General features: G+C 41.0%; 2 protein-coding genes and 1 non-coding gene across 5 annotated transcripts in view; 2 read left to right on the forward strand and 1 right to left on the reverse strand.

The window, feature by feature from the left end:
- The first annotated feature begins 4,688 nt into the window (after positions 1-4,688).
- Positions 4,689-4,854, forward strand: LOC140705069 (U1 spliceosomal RNA). The gene has a single exon (XR_012084624.2). It is a non-coding gene; the product is annotated as a U1 spliceosomal RNA (small nuclear RNA).
- Positions 4,855-5,370: 516 nt separating this feature from the next.
- Positions 5,371-20,782, reverse strand: ARSK (arylsulfatase family member K). Of its 3 annotated transcripts, XM_020793214.3 has the most exons (8): positions 20,480-20,781; positions 18,629-18,758; positions 17,244-17,403; positions 14,023-14,305; positions 11,431-11,602; positions 9,320-9,541; positions 6,448-6,672; positions 5,371-5,695 (listed from the first exon to the last, which is right to left on the reverse strand). In XM_020793214.3, the coding sequence occupies exons 1-8, from the start codon at positions 20,639-20,641 to the stop codon at positions 5,415-5,417; spliced, it is 1,635 nt and encodes a 544-aa protein (XP_020648873.3). In that variant the 5' UTR covers positions 20,642-20,781; the 3' UTR covers positions 5,371-5,414. The 3 variants fall into 3 exon arrangements, with proteins under 3 accessions (XP_020648873.3, XP_078242419.1, XP_020648874.3); XM_078386293.1 differs by lacking the exon at positions 6,448-6,672 and having other exon boundaries at positions 20,480-20,782; XM_020793215.3 differs by lacking the exon at positions 18,629-18,758 and having other exon boundaries at positions 20,480-20,744.
- Positions 20,783-21,693: 911 nt separating this feature from the next.
- Positions 21,694-23,784, forward strand: part of SKIC3 (SKI3 subunit of superkiller complex) — a 62,777-nt gene continuing 60,686 nt past the window's right edge. The window contains exon 1 of the mRNA XM_072992516.2: positions 21,694-21,829. The gene's annotated coding sequence lies outside the window, so the exon portion shown is untranslated. The remainder of the gene's footprint in view (positions 21,830-23,784) is intronic.

Here is a 23,784-nt window from a genome sequence, read left to right on the forward strand (position 1 = left end):
ACCTGAAGTCTTTTGGCATGGAGCCTAGGAGCGGTGACCTTGAGCACTCTGCTGTTATTTCCTTTTGACTTTCTTTGTGCCAGGCTAGAAAATTAACCCTAAAGTGGACTTTTAAGGCCATCAGGCCGTGGATACAAATATTGTACCCTATCCTGGTATTCAAAGCAGCAGCTGGTGGAAGTTAATCTAAGAGAAATATCAGTCTTGGACCAGAGGAGAGTACTAGGGGAAGACAAAGGGAAAAAAACAGCAAAATTAACCAAAAAAAGCCTGGAAGACCCATTGAAGATAGACCAAGCACATAAAGAGTTAGTGGACATAAATCAGATCTACAAAATGGTTTCAGAGGACATGAAAGATGACAGAATGCTTAGAGACACAGAAATATTAAATGACAAAAGAGAAATTAGAGAGGGAATTACCTAGAAAAAAAAAGGAAAACAAGGAAGGGCTCCTTAATATTGAAAACATGTATATATTTATCATCTGGAACTGTAAAAGGGTATATTCTGTATATTAAAAAGGAGAATTAAATTGAAATAAGGGAGCCCTAATCAGGGTAAAGATGTAATATGGTGTTTTTTTATTTTAGGTAAACTAAACTAGATATAAAGCTGGGTCATGGATCTAGAACCACTTTCAATAAGAATGTTATTTATTTATTTATTTATTTATTTATTTTATTTTATTTCTATCCCGCCTATCTGGACATATTAGCCCACTCTAGGCGGCTTACAATAAAAGAAACAATATAATTTTAAAACATTGCACCTAGACTATTAGAAGACCTTGAGAATTTTATATAATATGAGAGTAATATTATGATAGTAGCCATATTATATACTAAAATTTGTATAGGAATGGTTTGAATGTTTGAAAGATGTTTGGAATTTGGGGGGATAACCGGGAGGACACAGATGTAAAAAACAAATAATTGTAAGCAAAACATGTAACACGATGTTTGACAAGCACAAAACAATGTAGATAGATTGAAAAACCAGTAAAATGTTTATTTAAAAAAAAAAGAACTGTTGGAGAGAGGAACAACCTACCCAAATGATGTAGTTTGGTGGGTTTGTGCAACTGGAGATGATAAATAAGTGCTGGCACACAAATCTTTCAGTCTACTCCTGTGGGGGGTCCCATTCCCAAGGTTGCTAAGCCACATGGGTGTTCTAGTGAGGGAAAACTCTCCTAGCATCCTGTGGCTGCTTCTGAGGGGAGGGGCTGCCACTATTCCTCCTCTTTCTCATTATCATAGAGAGCTTGCTATAGAGGCCTTGCCTTAGGCCAATCAGAGGGCTTGATTAATTGCCTTTCTCCAGACCATCCCTATTAACATGATGTAACCATTGTCCTATCTGAACTCTATTTACTATCTGTAATGCTGTCACTACCTGTGACCTTGTAATGTTAATAAAAGAGCAGTCTCCTGGGGGCAGGGCAGAAGAGACGGACAGGAGAGACCAAGGGCAGAACGTCACAGACGGAGAAGACTTCTCATTCTGCTTCCTTGCTGAGTCACCCACCAGGAGTACTGCTGGCAGACATCCATCTGTGTGTATGTGGGGCTGACTTCTTTAATCTATTGCTAAGAGACTCTTTGCTATCCATTATCTGGTGATCACCACAAAGCTCATCAGCCTGCTCATTGCCTGAACCCAACATACTCCTGCCCCTTAGCAGAAGCGCTGTTCAAGACCCCAAGCAGCCTAAAGCTGAAGCTTGTGGTGCTATTTAGTGTTTGCAGGGGAAAAGTTTCAGGGTAGAGAAAATAAATATTTTCATCTTTGTCACACAGCTGAAACCTTTCCCTATGCTTCAGGCTAAAGAGTACACAGTAGCAGCTGGTGCCTCTGGAATAGGTCAATTAAAGTGATGCTGAAGTGAGCAGTGGATGGAGCAATCCTACCATGTCACTTTCTTCCCCCAGAATTACTTCCCTCCCCCTTGCTTTTTTTTAATGGGCAGAGAGACCTTTGCTCATGAAGCACTTTTCAAAGTGAAGGCTGTGCCAGTCTGTTTCAGCACAACGCCACAGAACTTTGTTTTTTGTTTGATTTTGTCATTGAAGGCCACCAGGAAGAAACATGCTGTGAGTCTTTGTCTGGAGCGATTCCTCTGCTGAATGCCACAAAGACAGAGATGGAGAGCTAGGCTAAGGAAGAAGCTGACAACCAGTGACACCCCACATTGACTATAAGTTAGAAGATAGACAAGAGTGAGCTAGCTGTGGATAGCCTGAACCCAGGAGACTGACTGATTTGCACTATTGGATCAGTCTCTACTAGTTAGTCAAGGTGGCTGTCAACTTCGTATCTCAACACTTAATTACTACCAAGTGGAATCAGGTCGATATCAGCAGATCTCACTCATTTTTTCTTGAAACCTTTCCCTATAGTGCAAAGAGGGAAGACTTTTAACTTCATAATGTACCTCTACCTGCCCATAAACCCATGCTCTAGGATATTATAAAATAACAGAAGCTCATGGAGATGACTTCCTACACTTCCAACATTCATTAGATCCTAGAAGCTATTTAGCACAATTTCCTGCCAATTCATTCTTATTTTAATTTTCATTCAAATTACAAATTAATATTTGTGGAGAGTCCCCAAGACATCCAGACACTACTAATTTTCTTTGGGTAGTACTGTTTTGCTTTAGAAAGAAACTGTTTGCGAATTTTGGATATGCAGACCAAGTGAAACATAAAATAGTATGGTACTTGAACTGCAAATGCAGTATAAACAAATAAGTACCGTATTTGCCGGCGTATAAGGCGACTGGACGTATAAGACGACCCCCCAACATTTCCACTCAAAATGTAGAGTTATATACTTGCCATATAAGACTACTCCCTTTTCCGCATGCGTGATTCTGCTTTGGCTGCATCATGGGGAGAGTTTGTTTTGCCGCTTTTGGTTCTATTCACTGGGAGAGAGCGAGGGTTTGCTGGAAGGACAGCATCGGCGCTGAACAGCTGTTGGGAACCAGCAGAGAGGTGGCAGCCATTTTGGAGAGGTGGCAGCCATTTTGAGAGGTAGCAGCCATGTGGTCGCATCTCAAAATGGCTGCCGCCTCTCTGCTGGTTCCCGACAGTCAGCTGTTCGGCGCTAGAGTCAGGCTGTTCCCAGGCTACCAAGGAGGAGCTCGGTCTACTCGGTCTTACTACCAGGTAAGTGACTTCGCTGGGAGAAAGGGAGGGTTTGCTGGAAGTGCACCCAGCGTATAAGACGACCCCCCACTTGGAGGCATGTTTTTCAGGGCCAAAAGTCGTCTTGTACGCTGGCAAATACGGTATGTAGAGTATGTTATGTGAAGGCTAAACAGTGCTTATAAAACAAAACTTAGCACTGTTCTGAAAAGATTGCTATAAGATCAGTAAACTATAAATGAAAGTATATTTAAGCAACATATTGCTGGCCATCGCCACCACAAGCCTTATATGGGGACTAAAATGACTTATAGTCTGCTACATAAACCAATTAGGCCAAAATATTAAGGGCTGGGCCACACAGTCAATGAGTTCCATCTAGGTTTTGCCTGTACTGGTAGGAGCAAGGGAGACAACTTTTGCTGACTTTCTTAGTAATCCCTTATACCCTCCAAAAAGTTACTCCAGAGATTGCTGGGGATGGAGGCATCTAGGGAAATATAATCAGCAAAATAAAAATGTAAAAGCTCTCTTCATTTTATTTCCTGCAGCAAAACCTTTAACAAAAGGCCTTCTGCTCATCAAAGACTTAAATAAGAACATAATGCTGTATGGGACATTGAATACAACTGTACAACTATGTGTGTGTGTAAAATCTGTATTCTATATATATATGCATATTCACAATGCAACAGTATCATGTTTGTACTATATTGTTAATACTGTAATGTGAAGTACTACCTTGGATCTAGATTTAGGGTGCAACTACACCATCAGAAAAATACTAATTGATCCATTGTGAATTCACATCCAGGAAGGTGGGTTCCCCAGGATGAATTTGCTTTAGCTGAGCACACAGGAAACATTAGACGGAGATGAAAAAAATGGCAACCAGCCCTTGTTTGTAGCTTATCAAGACAGCTTCTCTGTAGTTGTCCAGATTTGCAGAAGACCTGGCTATAGCAGAGCTATCTTAACAAGCTGCAAATAAGAGCTGATTGCCAATCGCCTCTCTCTGCTGACTCATGTCTGGTCAACTAAACCAAATAGTCTTCTACCAGCTGGTCCATGTAAACAAAGGCTGATCACCAATTTCTTCCACCCCTCTCTCACACCTCTTAGGTGCTCTAATACACTACAGCTGGCATCAAGTCTTTTTTTAAAAATTAAAGTTTGGTGACAATGGGTGCTCAGTTAAGAAAAATTGACACCCCTACAAGCTTCCCCTTTCTTCTCGCCATACCTTGAACTAGAAAGCAGAGAGAGCCAGCATCTGGTGCACAGGTATTAGCATATGCTAGGTGTTCCTCCCACAATTAGCATAAGAGGATTGCACTAGAGGATTGTGGGAAGAACACCTAGCCCCTGATGGGGGTCCCACAGGGCACCCCAAAACACTGAGGAGTTCTCTTGGCCTCTGGTAGGACTGGGGCTGTGCAGCCCTGTACTGAGTGGGAGGTGCAGCCAGGGGGTCACCATGCCTTGGGGGATCAGGGGACAGAAGGGGGTATGAGGTGCAAGGGCCATTCCAACTCATACCTGGCAAAGGAAATACCATGTCATTAAAGTGGTTTTTCCAGGGGGAAGCTCACCCATTGCACTTTGGGTGTGCTACTGCTCCCTGTGATTTCCCCAAATGTGGGGAACTCAACTGCATAATTTGTGTTAATGGGTGATTACATTTGTGATTTCCCTGTTTTTTTTACAATCTCTTTACCCATTGGTTCCTTGCTATTTTCACCATTCTCTATCATTTAAATTTGCAGCCATAGCTTCATTGGCAATGCTTTGCAAGATATTTTCCCCCCCATTGAAATATATTAATTACATAAGACCTATGTTTTTATCCCAAAAAACTGGGGGAGAAAGTGTATGCTGCTATTTTTCCAAGAGGCAGACCCTGGAAAGCCAGCAGCATACACTTTCTCCTCCACTTTTTTGGGATAAAAACGTAGGTCTTATGTAATTAATGTGTTTCAGTGGGGGGAGGAACCATCTTGCGAGGCAAGGACCCAAACATCATCCAGCAAAAATTGACCATAGGAACAATTGTTTTGCAAAGTGCAATATTGCTCAAAAAAAGTCGTCTAGTGAATTCCTCATTTTGCGAGCCAATCGTCTAGCGAGGCACCACTGTATATTGCACATTCTGAGCCTCTTAGCAGCAGGAGACCTGTGCTCATTATACCTGCATTGTCTGTTTATGGTCAAAATCAGATTATTTAGTGGACTTTAATTTTCACTTTCCACGTAAATCTCATACATGTGTCTTCCCTATAATCCACTGATCAATTGCATGTTCATACATCTTTGGGTGCTTTTTCCAGTCCTGATGCCATCTGAGGTTAGCTAAGGTATCAGAATAGTTTTGTCCTACATCTTGTTTCCAGTTGATAAACTCCTGCTTGTTGTACTGTTCAACCAAAGCAGAGACTTTTGGATAATCAATTATGGAGTAAAGTATTTTGTTCAAAGATTCTGTAATCTCTGGAAATTTTGTTGCAATATTTGTTAGTTCATCTGGATCAGCAGAGAGGTCTGCAACAAAGAAAAACAGAAAGAACAATCAGAAGAAATTAAACATACTGATGCTACACTTTAGAAAACACTGAGTAGTCTGATTCCATAGTGCAGCTCAAACAGCCATTGCTAGTTACTGAAAGCAGCTTGCTTGCTTTTTCTCTTTGAAATCGTCATGTCTCAGCCTATGGAACTGCTAATTACCGGTTACATTGATGTGTTCAGAATATTTAATTCTATATCAAAAGACCTCAGTGCAGTTTACAAGAAGCAATTTAAACAATTTCAAACACCTTATACGTATGAAACAATGTAAAGACATTTTAAAAGTTTGAAACTATTTAAAACCATGTACTTGAACTCCACAATTTAAAACCAGATCCTAAACCCCAAAGATTTTCGTGTAGAGTCACATTTTAGTTTGGTTATGAAGCATCTTCACTGGTATCAATTGGGCATTCATGGGGAGAGCATTCCACAGCTGGGGTGTCACCACAGAAAAGACATCCTCTTTGTCTTCTTGTAGTACAGTACTTGTTTCCCACTGATGGGACAGAAGAGAGTCCTTACAGCAGATGTGGCTGCTTGGGCAGGTACTGTATATGTAGGTTCACTATCTAATTCTCTATTGTTTGGGATAACCAATGTGACTGATCCAGGATGCATTGTCCTTCTGTTCGTTTAAAAAAGCCGAAGAAAGGCAGTGGAGCAATATTGGAAATGTTACTTTGTCCTTCTAATGCAGATCTGATCAGAGATAATAAACATACCAAACAACTGAGGAGATACTGAATGGCCATCTGCATAAGCTATGTATTTCCATTGGTCAATTCGCAGCATGTAGGTTGAAGCATTCACGTTGCATCCATGGAATTCACTCAGAATCCAAGGAGCATGTAGCTCTCTAGATGGGATTGTATCTTCTGCCTTCTCCAGTATTAAAGGCATCAGTGAATAACCACTGAGATTTTTTGGTATAGGTATTCCAGCAATATCTGCCAAAAATAATATATCAATTCAATGGGAAATAATTAAATGAATGAAATGAAAAAGATTAAACATAATGAGGAAAGAAAGTATAGCATGTCCATTTTTAGTGCGTATTGGTAATGTGCTTTTGCTCTTCTAGTATAAAGGAAATGGTTACCTACCCTAAAGTTTTTCAACTGGTATACAATGCAACTAGCCATACTTATGCTTTTTAATGAATCTTTTAAAATATGCTTCAGGTACTGTTATTCTATAATATAATGTGTAAAATACTAAAGGGGAAGCACACAGACTAGGATGAGGAGATGCCTCACCCCAAAATATTTGGGAGACACACCTTCCTTTTGAACACCTTTGAAATACTTTATGCTCCTTATCTGTGTAGTGCCCCATAAAGTTGGTAGTCACTGTTGTTATTATTTCCACACTGGTGATCTCCTAAGATAGAACTCAGTTTGTCATGAGAAGGAATACCTGGATCTACAGTTTCCTAGCTATGAGGAGAACAAACAAGATATGCTCTAGCTGGAGTGTCTTTTGACAACACATATGTATTTCTCTGCCTTGTACATCTTGTGCATATAAAGGTATGGCTCAGTATGTAACTATTTCCTTTTGGTGGTTATTTACATTTGAGAATCCAAAAAATATATTAACAACAAATAAACTAAAATTTGTATTCTGAACTAAAGCTAATTGAGAAGCTCCATAAGGGTGTTATGATTAAATGCATAACTACAGTACTGTAATATTAAGGCACTACAGTGCTATAATATTGAGACAGGAATGGTGAATACATGTAAATCAATAATTTATAAAAGAAAATGATAAAGGACAGAGAAGATACTGCTATTTACTACGGACAAGGTCGTAAGTGTCTGTTTCTCAGAATGTCTAAGGCAACAGCATTAACCATTTACTCACCTACATGAAATAATCCTTCTTGATTTATGGTTTTTATTTTTAACATTCTGATTACAGGAAGGAAAAACCAGGAGAACATATGGAGAATGAGAACAGGAAGGACAGTGATTTAAAAATACAAACTTCAGGAGAATTTTTTTTAAAAAAAAGAAAGTCACCATCAAGAAAGGAGGAACTGAGATCTGATTAAAAGATGTGCTGCATGATTCAGTTGATTAGTAATTTTAAACTAAGGTCCCCAGTTAGAATGTAGGATTTGATTTGAAAATCCTGGCTATTTTGCAAGAAATATACAGCAGTATAGAATAGAACTCCTGCCATTTTGCAAGGTTTTTTCAAAAGTGTTTTCCTATCCAGAAGGGGCTTTTAATTTTGAATTTCTTTCACTTATCTTAAGTAAAATCATCATATTAAACACAACTAACTATGCAGCATGCAAAGACATCAGGTTCACTATCTAATTCTCTATTGTTTGGGATAACCCGTGTGACTGATCCAGGATGCATTGTCTCTATTCTCATTTATTGATATGCTTCCTTACTTACATGAAACTCAGTGCTACACCTGTCATTTCCTACCCAGAGAGTAAATAGATGTGGATTTGCTTAGCTTCAGATAGTTTGTATTGTGTGCCTTCAAACAGTGCCATACAACCAAAGGGCAGATGTATTACATTGCAACCAGATACCTCATACAAGCTGGACTCAATCCACAAGGCTTTCCCTCTGGCCCACCAAGGCCCGCTCTTCCTCCCAGAAGAAGCTTCGTACACCCCTTCTGTTTTCCTTGAGACAGACAATTATTGAATGGAAGTAGCTTCTTCCAAGGCAGTGTTTCTCAATCTTGGGTAACCAGGTATTTTTTGGACTGCAACTCCCAGAAGCTTTCACCACTAGATGCACTTCCTGTGGATTCTGGGAATTGCAGTCCAAGAATACCTTGGTTATCCAAAGTTGGGAACCACTGCTATAAAGCACGTCTGCCACTTTGAAAGGGAAAGCAACCTGAATTGTTTACTGACCTGAAGATGGAAATGGGATAGGCCTATTAGAATGCAGAATTTCCCAATCCAAGTGATTCATAAGTTACAAACTTGAAAGGATTTTGAGAGTCCATTGTTATAACTCAGATAAAACAGTCATTTTCCATGTTATTAAAACATTTGGGCTTAAATATCTGAGTTGAATTAATTGTTGAATGACAAACTAACAATATAAATCCCACTGATTCAAATGGTCTGTTTCAGTTGGGATTACTAGCTGGAACCAAGTTGGTAACAATTCATACTGAGAATGGCTTGAAACTCTTACACTAGTAATGAGGAACCTGAGATTTTATTACTAGTATAAAAGTGATCAGCCATATCTATGCAAGTATCTTTGTGCATGTAAAATGGAAAGCCAATCAGTATGCATGCAACCCAAAATACACCCTGCATACCCTCAATATTAAATCACAGGGGATGAAGCTGACATAGCGCTATACCAAATGTTGGCTTGACCGGTCAGCTTTAAACCCAGACAGCTACTGTGCTTGTGGCCTGAGCAGTAAATCACAACACGGTGTAGACCCAATGGTGACACTGTATCATCAGCAATGCCATAAGCAACACTCAATCATGCTTTTTAACAATCAGTCATAACTGACTGTTGGAAATGGCATAATTTAAAATCATGTTTAAATCTTCAGGTAATACAAACTATTTGGTTGTATCAACATACCACTTACCAAGCATGGTAGGATAGATATCCACAAGGGACACCACATTGGATACTTTTTGCAGTTTAATGTTTGGTCCCATTATAAGAAGAGGAACATGGGAACTTGCTTCATACATGCTCATTTTATAAAATTGCCTGTGTTCCATAGCAAGTTCACCATGATCTGCAGTGAATACGATTAAAGAGCTTTTGAGTAGTCCTGTTTCATTAAGAGCAGAAATTATCTCTCCTGCAGCAAAAGACAAGGAAAGATTGATACCGGGTTCAGTTCAAAATATTAAAATGTGCATTCAACACCTGTATATATAAGAACAGTTGGGTTTTTTTTTTAAACCCACTAAGAAATACGGCAACACCACAGAGAAAGCACTGGATCAAGTCAGTGAGGTTCTCATTCATACAAATGGCATTTCTGAAAAAAACCTAATAATGGGAAATCAGAAGGAGCATGTTACTTTCTTCTTGACAATTCTGGACACATTTCTTCCACAGCTACTATCACCAAGTACACTGTGGTTTCTGTACCTTCAGAAATCTCTGTCTAAAACTTTATATTTTGCATAGTAATTCTGTGACAGAATACTTACAGCACTCCACTTTTAAGGGCTTAGTTTTACAACTTCCTTGAAATTTTCTATCAACACTTCAGTAATCTGAAACCTAGTGAAGTCCTAGGAGGCCTTGTATGTTCATCAATGGGGCCAAAGTCTCTTTCTCATTCAAGAATATACATGAGCCCAGAAGCATGATAATAATTTCTATGTATAACAGAATATGGTAGTCCCTTCTATATCACTGACATTGCTAACATATGTAAAATGCTGCATATAGACTAACCCCTGACTTTTTGCGAGCACTAATTGATTAATTATCTGCCAGCAAGTCATTTTCAACTTACAGTGACTTTTTCCCAGAGCTTTTTCGGCATAAGGTATAGCAGTCCCCCTTTCTGTGACCATATGGCTCAACAAAAACTACCCAGATGGCAGGGAACCTAACCCCCTCAGCCACCTATGCTGCAGATGATCTCATCTGGCCCCTTTCTAAGGAGGCACAATGGGCATTCAGATTCCAGACCCTGAAGTCAAATGATCAATACTAGCTAACTTGTACCCCCAAAACAGGTTTTCAAACATGTTGGACTGTAATACTCACAAGTCCTTTTCCAGCATTTTATGTCACACAGGTCCAGTTCAGATATTTAAGGCCACAGCATGTCCTTTGCATGGTGAAGGCTAATGCCCACTTTTGAATGATGACCTGTGCAGCACAGATGAAAATAGGCTTACAGTCCAAATAGACTGTAAAATCACATTACTCCTTGGTTTCATTTTGTAGGCTGCGCATGTGCCAAAGATCTATCTGGTCCTGTCCTCTAACATGCAAAGGACATTACCATAGTTCCGGGAATACCTATGCACTAGCCCCCTGTATAAAAGACAGGCATCTAAACTGGGGCGGGGAAGCACTAATACTTTACATGTTGTTAAACTACAATTCCTTGACCATTAGCTTTGCTGGCTGGGGCTGAGATAAAGTGCCATGGAACAACATCTGGGGGGACACAGAGTACCTGCACATGGTCTCATAAATAAATTTCAAAGAAATTCCTAGCATGAAATCTTTGAACTACTTTCTGGAAAAATAGTTTTCTACAATTCGCCATTCTAGAACTTAAAAAAATGTATGGTTAAGGATTGCGGCCATAACCAGAATCTGGATGATAACTTTAACTATAATATTATTAGGAAACAGATTACAATCTAAATCTATTTAAGGGAATAAGCTAGAATAGATTCACTGCCTGAAATTTGCCATCTCCCCTTATCGGGAGAAAGGTGGCCTATAAAACAAACATTCTGTTGCTTAGAGTAGTAAGTTCTAACTGCAGTAGGACCTGGGGAGTCAACTCCTCCATAAATTCCCCTAATTCAATGGGTTAATTCTAGTTGCAACTTACTATGCTGAGCAACAGGAACTGCAGCTACTGAAACAATGGGAACTTGATACATCATCACTTATATAAATTCAATTGATTCATTAGGACTACTCAATCTGGGAATAATGATTAGATTTAGGACACTGATTTTAATAAGAGTTATTATGATTATCACCTACCTAACATGGCATCAGTCTCAGCACACATGGCATAATAATGTGCTCGTATATCTCGTATTTCTTTCTCCGTAAATGGCCCAGTACAGTTCTTGGTATAAGAGGAATAATAATCTATTGGGTGCATCTCTGAAAATGGAAACCATTTTGGAATCTTGATGGCATTGTACGTCACCTAGTAAAAAGGTGGAACTGTTTTATTTTATATTGCAAGTGATGTTATATTTTATATCTACAGTTTGTCAGCAGCTTTCAAGTATCTTGTTGAGGCACACATCCTGAATGAATACGAAAAAATCTGGCAAGCTTTAAAAATACCTCTGTGCTAAAATGGGACAAAGACTAGCTTAAGGGCCCCTTCCAAAAAACTACTAGTTTAGTGAAACATTTTTCTCAAAACGTTGTTATTATAGCACCATCAATATGCATGGCACTATATAAAACAGGCACAGGAGGGCTTTCAATCTATAATTTGACATGGATAAGACAAAAGAAGGAAATGGAAGCAGGCAAAGGTTATAAGTGTTCTGTTTACCTACCTGTCCTTAACGTTCATTACAGAATGGCATGAGGATTGGGGGGGGGGGGTTGCACCAAAAGCTTTGTGAAAAAGAAGAGTTTTTGAATGTTGATAGAATGGAACATCAGTCAAGGTAGAGTCACATATTGTACCACAATGTTACATTCCCTTTAAGAAATTACTTCAGGCTCTGCCTGTTGCATGTTACTGTTTTCCCTAAAAGCACCAATTATTCTGAGAGTTGGGACCAAGCTAGTGTTGCTTGTATGAAAGTTCTGTTGAGTTGTAGGGGATCATCAAAGCCTTTCAATGCAGCAACCTCCACTTTGGCAGCCAGTAGCCTCTTCTGAGGACAGTAATCCCTCTATAAGCATGCAGCTCTAGCCATTTAAATGGGCCTCTAAAAATGCAGCCTCTTCCTACAAAACTGAAACTTGATCCTTCCTTGCTATTAAAGCTTATGTGTTTCAGAACAGTGCCACATATCTTGGAAGATGGTTTCTGCTGATATGCAGCCAGTCAGACCATCTGCTTAGCAACACAGTCTACTACGAGCGCATCACACTGATGCATGGCTCTGTTGATCTGCATTCACCAGATCAACAGAGGGCTGAGTTCAATGTTATGCTCTGTTCCAACCTTGAAAGCCTGCCACAATCTTAAGCAAACGTTCAGCACAAGCTTTCATGAATTCTTCAGCCATGCCCACCGTCTTGTGGAGAGTAGAGAAAAATGATAATGAATGTCTCCACATTTTCATGGCAGAAGTCTGCCAAGTATAGCTCAGAGGTGGTTTCAACCAGTTTGTGTGTGTGTGTGTGTGTGTGTGTGTGTGTGTGTTTAAATGCTTCACCCTTGTCACCATGTGGTTAGAATTTTCCACTCAGCCTGCAGGACAGGAGGACTCTGAATGTACTCCTCCCTCCAGGACTCATATTGCCTGTTTTGGAAATCAACTTTCCTTTCTGGCTAGAAAGGACTTCCTCCCCACTGCCCACATTAAGAATTCCACAGGCATGCCAACAAATATGAGGTACATCCTTATTCTTCCCAGTTTCAAAATATCCAAAGACCGAATTGAGAAAAACAAGTACTCCAGCATCTGCAGGAGAGCTCTTGGGGAGCTGAGTTCATGACATTTATTTTTAAAGCTGATCAATATTTCACTAGAGCAGTACAGAACACCAACGTGCATTACAGCTGGGGAAAGGGAGATGTTTAAAAAAAAAACGTAAATTGCTGAAATTCCCATATATTATAGTGAGTTGGATTAACACTAAGGAAGATGCGAGCTGTGTCCACTGAAGAGTTTTTTTTAAAAAAGAAACTGCTGTTTTACCTTTTTAAAGCCTGTAGAATTGCAAAGCTTCGCAGCTATTTAAGCTGTGGGAGCCATGGCAACAAGCTAAGATAGTGTTTTGACTGCAGTAAAACAGCATCTGGGAATAATTCAAATGGAGCACAGATAAAAAAGAAGAGTATTTGACACCTCCCTCACATAAATAGTACAGTACTGGGTTTCTGTACAAGAAAATACTTGCATTTCCCTACCCCACCCCTTTGAGTAGGAAGCGTAAATAACTTCACATAAAACAAGGAAAGCACAGTAAGATCTGAGGGGGCTGCATGCAGTCCCCCAAGGCTGCTTTTGTGGGCTGCAAATGCCCTATCTTTCCACCTGGACTTTGAAAACTGAGCATGTGATAACTGTGGTGTCTTGGCCTATTTTCCCTACTTTTTAAAAAAGAAAAAGAAGCCTCTTGCAGTCAAAGTAGCACACATATGCCTATGATACTTTATTTTGTATATTCAGCAACTACTGCATTTTCTTAATTTTTTAAAAATCAAAACAATAGGTCCAGAAGGAGAGCTCTTGCAGGAAAGCAGATTTCTAAGGATTTTTAGACAAAAACATGGCTAACAGCACAGTTTGGATGTGAATCCTAGGATGTGAATCATGCTCTGTGACCAAACAGGGCAGAATTTTGCCCAGTTTGGATAACATCCTGAGTTACAGAGAGATGCGAGTTAGGCTACATAATAAACACAGTTCTTTCCAAACAATATCTACATACCTTTTGCAGCCAGTATGGAGATGTCAGAAATGTAGATGACCCATAATTTTCTCCTGAGGAAGGTGAAGGATACGGGTGAGGTAAATTTAATCCCAAGTAAAGAACAAAAGGTTGTGTTAAGTTTGTTGCCTTCTTTCTTATCCAAGCTGCTGCTTCATTGGTGGTTTCCCAGTCTTTTTGCATGACTTTCACAGATGTCTTATTACCTATGAGTGCTGCCACAGGCCTGCCTTCCTGCTGTAGCAAAAAATCTACATTTCTGGTCCAAGCCTCCATACGGTTACTGAAAATGAGAATATTTAAAAGTTAAAACAAAGGAAAACAAGAGAGAAAAAACAAGAGCAGTGCATGCCATTTCGATGCACATATAATCACAGACAGACTATAAGAATGTTCAACATTCAGAAGTCTTTACCTACTGCTTTTCATCCATCAGTGTTTTGGATATTTTTTCTCTGGATATTTATACTTATATTCTTAGAATAATCTTAGAACTGCAGAACTGGAAGGGACCCTACAGAACAGTGGGCCCCAACCTTTTTGACACCAGGGACCTGTTTAGTTGAAGACCATTCTCCCAAGGACCTGTGTGTGTGTGGTGTGCATCTGTACATGTGTGCGTGCGTGGGGATGTGTGCGTGCATGCGGAAGGTAGGCAAGCATCCATGTGTGCACGCATGGGGGTGTGCATGCATCTGTGTGTGCATGGGGGGGCTTATGCACATGCATGAGGAGGGTGGGCATCTGTGAAGGGGCAAGTGGGTGTCTGTGTGTTTGTGCTGGTGCATGTATGCATGCAGGAGGCAGGCAGGCATCTGCATGGGGGATTATGCGTGCATCTGTGCATGTGCGCATACAAGCGGTGTGTGTGTGCATGCATGCGGGAGGCAGGCGGGTATCTGTGCGTGCAGGGGGCAAGCGTGTATGTGTGCGGGAGTGCGTGTTCTTTTGGCCTTCGAAAATATGTCTCAGCGGCCCAGTCCTTCCAAGGTCACAGACCAATACCAGTCCGCAGAATGGGAGTTGGGGACCCCTGCTATAGATCATTAAGCCCAACTTCTCCCATCAAAAAAATTATCAAATCTATATTGAGTATACAAGTAAGATTAAATCATGACTTGTCTAAATTTAAAAGTAAAATAACAAAGTAAATGAAACATTATTTCATTGTTTCTTTTTAATTTAGATTTTGGTCTCTTTGGACTTCAAAGTTCCTTACATTTAGTTATAGTTTCCTTATAGTTAGCATTAATTACTTTACACAATGAAATGTATAAAGTAATTAATGTACTGCAAAATGCAGTAATAAATTAATCATGCTCTTACTGTAATAATAATCCCAAACAATATTTTTAAGTTATAGAAAGATACAATCTTCCACCATGTACACAAAAAATGACAGTTGCTTATATTAAACTTGAGTTCATTAATTTGACAAAGATACATGGAGGACAGAACAACGGAAACTCTATCATTTTCTCCCTATAATAATACAAATGAATCACACTTCTTGGAAACACTTCTGTTTAAGAGCCTACAAGAAGACACACTGTGAAGGGAAAAGCTAGAATGTTCCTAACATTATAAATAATGGTAGCTCTTATAAGGTTTTGAACTGTTGTTGAGAATCTAAATCCTTTCTAAAAGTTTAATTGCTTTATAAGCGATTATACAGTTTCCCAGACAATGAGTGCTAAGAAAAGTGACAAGGATTCCAGTCAAACAGATTATATCAAGAGGATTCCAGAGAGATTAATCATCTGAGAAATTCTCAGATGTTTTGGATTTCAATTCCCATAATCCCTGCCTATCAGCATATAGATGCTTTATAGTTAGAGATGGGGTATTCGTATAGGAATACGAATATCCCCACACAGGTGGAGCCGGACTGTCCACTCATGATTTCACCGCTGATGCAAGCTTGTCAGGCCTTCCTCTTGTGCCATTGTCCACAATTGATTACCCAGTCCTGGCAGAAGGTGGGATGACAAGCCTCTCTGCTATGTCGGAGAGTGGCTAATCCATTGCGGAGAACAGTGCAATAGGAAGCCTCTATGAAGTCGGCGGCAGTGGCAAAATCATGAGTGGACAGTCCGGCCTCACCCTCGTTATTTCCACATATGCGGGGATATTTGTATTCATATACGAATACCTCCCTCTCTATTTATAATGCTTTACCTGTAACCAGGAGTTTCATTAGAGAACTTTAGGATGCTGTAATTGTGATGGGGGGAGAGTTAATTAGAGTATATTAAAAGTTGATTTCCTTAACTGTTGCAGTTAAGCATTTGAGGACTATCCTGGCACTCAAGATCTTGGAAAGGTCTTAAAGAAACATGTGATACCCAGAGGTTTTTTATTTTTGGCCTTTGTTTTGTTTTTGTTAACTAAATTATTAACTAAATTGTTAACTCATGATCTGATATGGAAGCTGTCTATTATCTATATGGTTGAGTAGTATGAAGACCAGGAAGTCTGTGAGCCAACAATAGTAAATAATGCATAAAAGCCTCATGCCAGCACCATTAAAGCATTCTGACAATAAGTATTAGAAACAGCTAGAAAATTGTTGTTATGTGTAATCAAATTGTTTCCAAGTTATGGCAACCCTGATATAGTTTTTAGGTACGTAAGACACAGTCAAGGAGTCACTTACCACTGTCACCCCCAGGGAATTTGCATATTTGACTGGAGATTTGAACCCAGGTCTTCTGAGTCCCAGTCCAACATACTATCCCCAAACCATACTTGTTTTCAAGGAAACAAATAATTTAAAAGAAATTCAATTTACCTGTAAGGAAGTTAGAATAAATCCCTGTGTGTTGGGAAACCTGATGTCTAGGCAATTTGTGAAACAAGTTTGCTTTCAATTTTTTTTAAAAAACAGTGCAGTGTTAAGTCCAGTAGTGTCAGAGGGTTAAATCCAGCAGTGGCAGATTTCCAATAATTACTGTATACATTTCCTGCTTTGATCCTGAGGTCACCTGAATCACCTGCAATGAAACTAATTGTGGCAAGTTGCAGGGGAATCACATAAGCCCTGAGATTGGCAGGAACCCTTTAATTATTGGCAATTCCCTCCTGATAGTAAAGTCATTATCTTTATGCAGGCTTAATTTACTCAGCAGAATTTTGGCCATGGAAATAGTGTACTCGAGAAATAGTTTTAAAGATGATTTTAGCTAATAGTGATAAGAAAAGATGATTTTCACATTGCTCACCTTAGTGAATGATGTCCTGAAGTATAATCTAGTTTTCCATATTTTTTAGTGTAATAGCCTTGCTTTTCCATCAGGTCCATCCATGTTGTGTAATTTGGCTCTAAGCCCTTGAAGTTATTCCATGATTCTGTTAGGTGAGTGAAAAGGCCACTCCACATGGCTTTAAAAAGCATATTGAAATACATTAATCATAAAATCACACTAAAATAATTAGTTTGTATAACTCTTCTCTTTAATATATGTAATTTCCAGAATCCTGTTGGTGATTTCTACATATGCAAGTTAAATGTTAAAACCCAATGTGGTGAACTGGTGTTACCTTACAATGCATGATAAACACAACTGCTCAACAGGCATGTACCTAGTAATCTGACCAGTACCTTGTTAAAAAGGTAAAGGTCCCCCTTGACAAATAGTCCAGTTGCGTCTGACTCTAAGGCGCAGTGCACATCCCCAATTCCAAGCCGTAGAGCCAGTGTTTGTCCATAGACAGTTTCCGTGGTCACGTGGCCAGCGTGACTAGACACGGAACACTGTTACCTTCCCACCGTGGTGGTACCTATTTATCTACTTGCATTTGCATGCTTTCGAACTGCTAGGTTAGCAGGAGCCAAGGGAAGGGAAGCCACAAAATCTGGAGGAAATATGTGTCATTCAACAAGAGACCCTTCAGAACACCTCTCCTTGCTTGTTTTGCATTTCAGAAATACTTGGGCTCTGAGAAAAGTTGCTTCCTGCTTCCCAGTTTTCTTCAAAACAGACAATATGCCATGGTGAGTTAATCAATTTTGCTTACACATACATCAACAAAATTCTAGCCACTGTATCTAGAAGGCAGTCCATGAGACAAGAATAACATCCATAAAGATATTCAAGGGTTCACTGATACCTTCTTGCCAGAGTATTTTTCCTGGTATAATATAATGCCTCCAGGACACCAGAGTAGACCCAACAGCATGGAAAATGTCAACTCTCCCTTCCCGCACCAATAATAGTTACCACTTCTGTTTTATTTATTTCTACCTTGCTTTCCAGGAAGGGCCACACAAAGCAATTTGTAATGATTTCCCAACTGAAAAATACTATTCTTCTGGCCTCAGAATCATCTCAGAGCCACACAAACCCTTCCAAATAAGATGAGAACTACTAAATCTGACTCTTTACATGGGTAGAACCTAGCTATGAGATTCTCCTAAAGTTCCCCAAATGTCAACTTTCATTTAAGTTACACCTACTTGAAACATACGTTAACAATGCTATTTCTATCCTAGGCCAAATAGTTCCATGAAGACATTAAAGAAAAAAAATGTAGGGTTTTCCAAATAAAGTCTTTTCATCAGTTAGAATTCAGATAGACTCTACTTATCATTGCAGTATGATCTTACCTGCTCGAGAAGGACAACATATTGGAGAATTTGTATAGGCATTAAGAAAAAGACTGCCATGTCTCTTCATGAGACTTATAAAAGGCAAGGCCACTGTTTCATTTTCTGGATTAAATGTCAGCCTTCCATCCTGCATGCAGGGGGGAAAGGTTACTTTGGGGATAACTTGAGAGAATAGTCTATGCAATATTACAAATTAGATCATAAATCTGTTGCCTAAATACCAATTTCAGACATTCTGGATGCAAGATAGTGCTATTGGTTTTAATATTTCTATTTTTGTTTTCTATTTTATGAGTTGTAACACACCCAGAGTAGTGCTGTGACACTAATGGGAGTGGGATACAAAGTGAACAAACAAACAAATAAGATACCATGTATTTTTGAGGGAAATGTATTTTCTGGAAAACTGGACTTTATAGCTGGGACATTTCTTTCTGGTAATAGACCCCACTACATTTTTTATATTTACTGCAATGCTTTGCTACATAAGTCTTTTCAGAACTAAACCCTGTAGTTGCAATATAAATGATGTCTTACTACCAAACTGTATTAAGTTCAGAATGCCCTTAAAAACATATAAAGAATCACAAGCTGAGAGGAATGGCTTGACTGAGAGAGGCAAGGGAGGACATGAACCTTAGCTTCACATATAAGAAAACTAGATTATTCCCTGCCTTTTGTCCAGAGTTTGGAACAGTTACTGTCTGCACTACAGCACCATCACTTCTCGAACCAGCATGGCCCGGACATATTATTATGGGATTAAGAGAACAATAATCCAAAAATATTTTTTTTCCAAGCTCTGCTTTTGTCCTCTACACAGAGTAGGGACAGGATGGGAGAGCGCTGTGATTCCTGCCACTGTTCAGAAAGAATATAAGTCATGATCCATAGGGTCCCTTCCAGCCCTACAGTTCTAAAATGGTTCTAAGAATGGCACTATAATGTAACTGAGATCATCCCAGTTCCAGAGGCTCATTTCCATGAGGCATCATAACCAGTTACATGTTGATCTTAAATATGGAAACGGGAAGACTGATGAATTTTAATTTTTCCATAGACTGTTCCAGGTTGTTTAGGAAAGGTTTTGCAGACTTGTGGGTTTATAATGAATAATGCAAACAAGGAAAAGACTCTGAGATATAGGGGCAGACACACATGGGCCACTAATATATTTCAGTAGAAGGCATCAGCATTTGAATGCAGCCCTGCAAGTAGCAACCTGACCTATTTTTCAGCCAAGGTCATTTGTGGAATAACCATCACATTTCCAAGAGCTACTGCCTGTTCTGTCATTCTTGCAAAAACACCAAACAAATTACTTCACACTGTCATCTTATACAAAAACACCCACCCCAGAGATACCATTAAAATACAAGACATCTAAGATACATGTTTAGCTGTGTTTGTGGGACCCCTAGTGCTCAGTCTTAACAAGTTAATTTGTGAAATGTACCCATACCCACCCATGCCACCCTAACTGGGCAAACTTGCCATCGAACTGTATGCATGTTTATTTTTTTTTGGGGGGGGGAATCCCACTATCAGTGAAATCCCATTGAATTTCAATGGAATTTCTTCAAAATAAACATGCATACGGTTGGATGGCATAGTGGTATCAAGGCCTGATCAACTATTTCCACCCTCAGAAAAAGGTCTGTCTCCACACCAGGTTTTCTGGCATCCAAGAAGCACATTCACGTAGAAAGAGAAGGGAAGGACTCAGGTGGTTCTGCACGATGGGGAAATGAAGGGCGGCTGAAAGCTGAGCTGCCCCACATCGTCCCAGAGGAACTGACAGCGAGTTGCAGAGCGGTGTGGATTTAAAGACAGAAATACAGTACTTACAAACGAATCGCACATCACCATGACAACGTTAGATTTGCCACAGCCCTCGTGAGGGCAGAGCAAAGGAGGGCTCGCCCTCCCTGCAGCAAAACCCGGGAGGAGCAGGAGAGCCCAAGCAACGACTTTTAGGCACTTTCCAGCGGCGGCGAGATTTCTGCCCATTTCTTCCTTAAGGTCAGTTCTTCAAGGGCTCCTTCGGCTACACAAGAGGAGGCAGCGCCGCGTGGCTCATAGCCGGCCGGTGACTTCGCTTCCCTGCCCGCCCGCCGGCCCAAGTGCAGGACCTCAAGCCCGGGAAGCGACGTGAAGAAGTCCGCAGGGAACTGGAGCCAACCAAACAGAACTACCGCTCCCATCGTCCTTCTCGGAACAGAAGGGGCGGACACGACAGAGAGAGGTTCCCGCCTTTCCCCCTTTCAAAAAAAAAAAAGTTTACTGCCGCCAAGGATCAGGAGGAAGGGAAGGGATGTCGGTTTCCCTCATGACGGTGGTGGCGGCGGCGGGGGAGTTAGGAAGGGAGAGAAACGTGAGGTGGCGAACTACAATTCCCATGATGCAGCGTGGGAGGATAATATATAGAGGCAGAAGGCGAGGAAAGAGAAGTCCTTGCCCGTCGGAGATCGTTAATGGAGAAATTTCGGCGGCCTTGTGGGGGAGCGGGCAGACACACTCGGGCCTGGGCTCAAATCCTGGCTCAGTGACCTCGAAGGCGTCGTTGCGATGGCTGCAAGTCGGAAGCGACTTGACTCTACACGTACACACCGCGACTTGCAAAAAAAAAATCGAGTCACTGGTTTGCCCATCTCCCCCAAAGAAAAACGCAAAAAATAATCATATGATTTTTCCCCTCAGGTTCTTGTCACATGCAAATAAATTAAGATAGAAATCCAGCTGTCAACCTGAATTATCCCTTTTCGCCCCATAAAAGTGGGAAAAAATCCCACACACAGTCACTCTCGTCCAGCGTTAGGGCCATAAGCAGCGGAGGTAAGGAAACCGCCTCTGAACTGGGCAGCCGTACGCGTGTTTACTCAGGAGGAGGTCCGCCGAGTAAGTGTACTAGCCGGCTGCAATCTCGGCCTTAAAGTATCGCGCATCCACACCGGTACGCGTAAAATCGTTCCGAAACAACGCCGCTGCGGGAAAGCTCAAATAAACTACGCTTCCCATCAGCCCCCGGGGCAAAGGGCAACCCGACGGACAGCTGCATGGCGTAGCCTCTTGCGCCAGCGGGGAGGAGTTTTCGAAAACGAAACCGCCCGCGCGCCTGCGCGTGTTTCTCCAGGTTGGGGCAATGGTTGTGGGCGGCTGTCGGTGGTAGTTGTGGCGAGGAGTGGTGACAGCTGGCCGGTGAGTGACTGTGTGGCGGCCTGAGGTGGGGTGGGGGCGAAGGCCTGCCTGGAAAGGCTTGGAGGATGAGACTTTTGCCGTTGTGCCTGTCTGTCTGTCTAGGAGCGCAGCGAGTGTCGTGCTTAAGCTGGACTCCGGTTTTCCATTTCATTCCGAGAACCGGAGGGGAAGGACGGAGTTAGGGTGGCTCCGGAGTTTGCGGGTGGTTGATCCTGCCTCGATTTATTTAAGGATCCTGCTCGCCTGGTGCTTCAGTGGAATGAAGCCCCACTGATAACTACGATCTCCTGCGGTGTCCCAACTTTCTGCCTGGCCATTGCCGGTCTTCGGCTAATCCTCGTTGACGTGGAAGGGCGTTTAGCCGTAATCTTTGTTCCCTACCCCTTTATCCCGTTTTCTTTTCCATGTTTTCCCCCCCATAGCCTATTTTAGATTGCACGTTCTATGCTGACCAAGACTTGCCTTTAGTCATCATCAAGAGCAGTATTTAACTGGTGTTCAGATGTAACAGTGTCTTAGTGTGGTGTACAGTAAAGGACTGCTTAGAAGCTCATTAAAAACCCATTCAAGTGCAAATCATTGAATAATAATCAAATAATCAGTGCCAACAGTAGTGTAAAACCTGAGGCAGTACAATTGGTGATGAGTTGGGTCTTTTCCAGATGTCTGAAGGGTTCAGCTGTTGTCAGCGTTTGGTCTGGATATTGTAAATCTGTGTGGCACCTAAAGGTTTCTAAAGGTAAAGGAAAGGTAAATGCCGATGACAATTGTATAATCTTGGAGATGACAATATTAGCCACAATAACAGCATAGTGCAGTGGTCCTCAACCTTGGGTAATTGATATGTTCTTAGATTGCAATTTCCAGAAGCCTTCACCACCAGCTGTGCTGGATGGGTTTTATGGGAGCTGCAGTCTGAGAACACCTGGATCATCTGAGGTTGGGAGCTACTGGCATCAATTAGAATATAAAGATAAAGTAAAGGTTTCCCTTGACAATTTGTCCAGTCATGTCTGACTCTAAGCGGCAGTGCTCATCTCCGTTTCCAACCCATAGAGCTAGCATTTGTCCGCAGACAATCCTCCATGGTCATGTGGCCAGCGTGACTAGACATGGAACACTGTTTACCTTCCCACCGAGGTGGTACCTATTTATCGACTCGCATTTTGCATGCTTTTGAACCATTAGGTTGGCGGGAGCTGGGACAAGCAATGGGGCCTCAGTCTGTCGCGTGGATTCAATCTTACGACTGCAGATCTTCTGACCTTGCAACACAGAGGCTTCAGTGGTTTAACCCGCAGCGCCACGACATCCCTTTTCAATTAGAATATAGGCGGCATCAATTAAGATACTAACTCTGCCACAGTGACCTTACTAAGGGGGTTTATTCAAGTCACTCATTCCCCAGTCCCATCTGCAACAGGGAGGTTATAAGGCTCACTTGACCAACTGGTTTTAAGGATGGCCACAAGGTATTGCATGTGGAGTACTTTGAATATTTATTTATTTGTTTGTTTGATTTATACCCCGCCCATCTGGCCTAAAAGGCCACTCTAGGCAGCTATATTCTAAAAAGCTTCCCAGAATCTACATTTTTAAAAAACCGTTCTTGAGCTTTTGTGCATGCACACAGGTAATGATAGAAGTACTATTGAGTCATAGAGCCAACTCTACTATAAAACAATAAGGCAGTCGGTGCTCCTTCCCTATGCTTGTTGCTCTTGAGTTGCTTGGCTGTTTCATCTCTCATCTACTTAGTTGTTCTAGTATCTCATGGATGGCATCACTACGCAAAGCCCTGGCTTGGGCAATCAGGCAGAGAACTACCTAACTCAGGCCACACTTTATAGCAGCTATTGCTTTCTTAGTTTGCATGGTGTATGAACTGCAGTGGGCAAGGACGTAGTGCATAGGCATGGCTACTTGTGTCGCATGTACTTTTCAGCTAGTCTGCT

This window comes from Pogona vitticeps, chromosome 2 (assembly GCF_051106095.1).
Source record: "Pogona vitticeps strain Pit_001003342236 chromosome 2, PviZW2.1, whole genome shotgun sequence".
Classification (NCBI taxonomy): domain Eukaryota; kingdom Metazoa; phylum Chordata; class Lepidosauria; order Squamata; family Agamidae; genus Pogona; species Pogona vitticeps.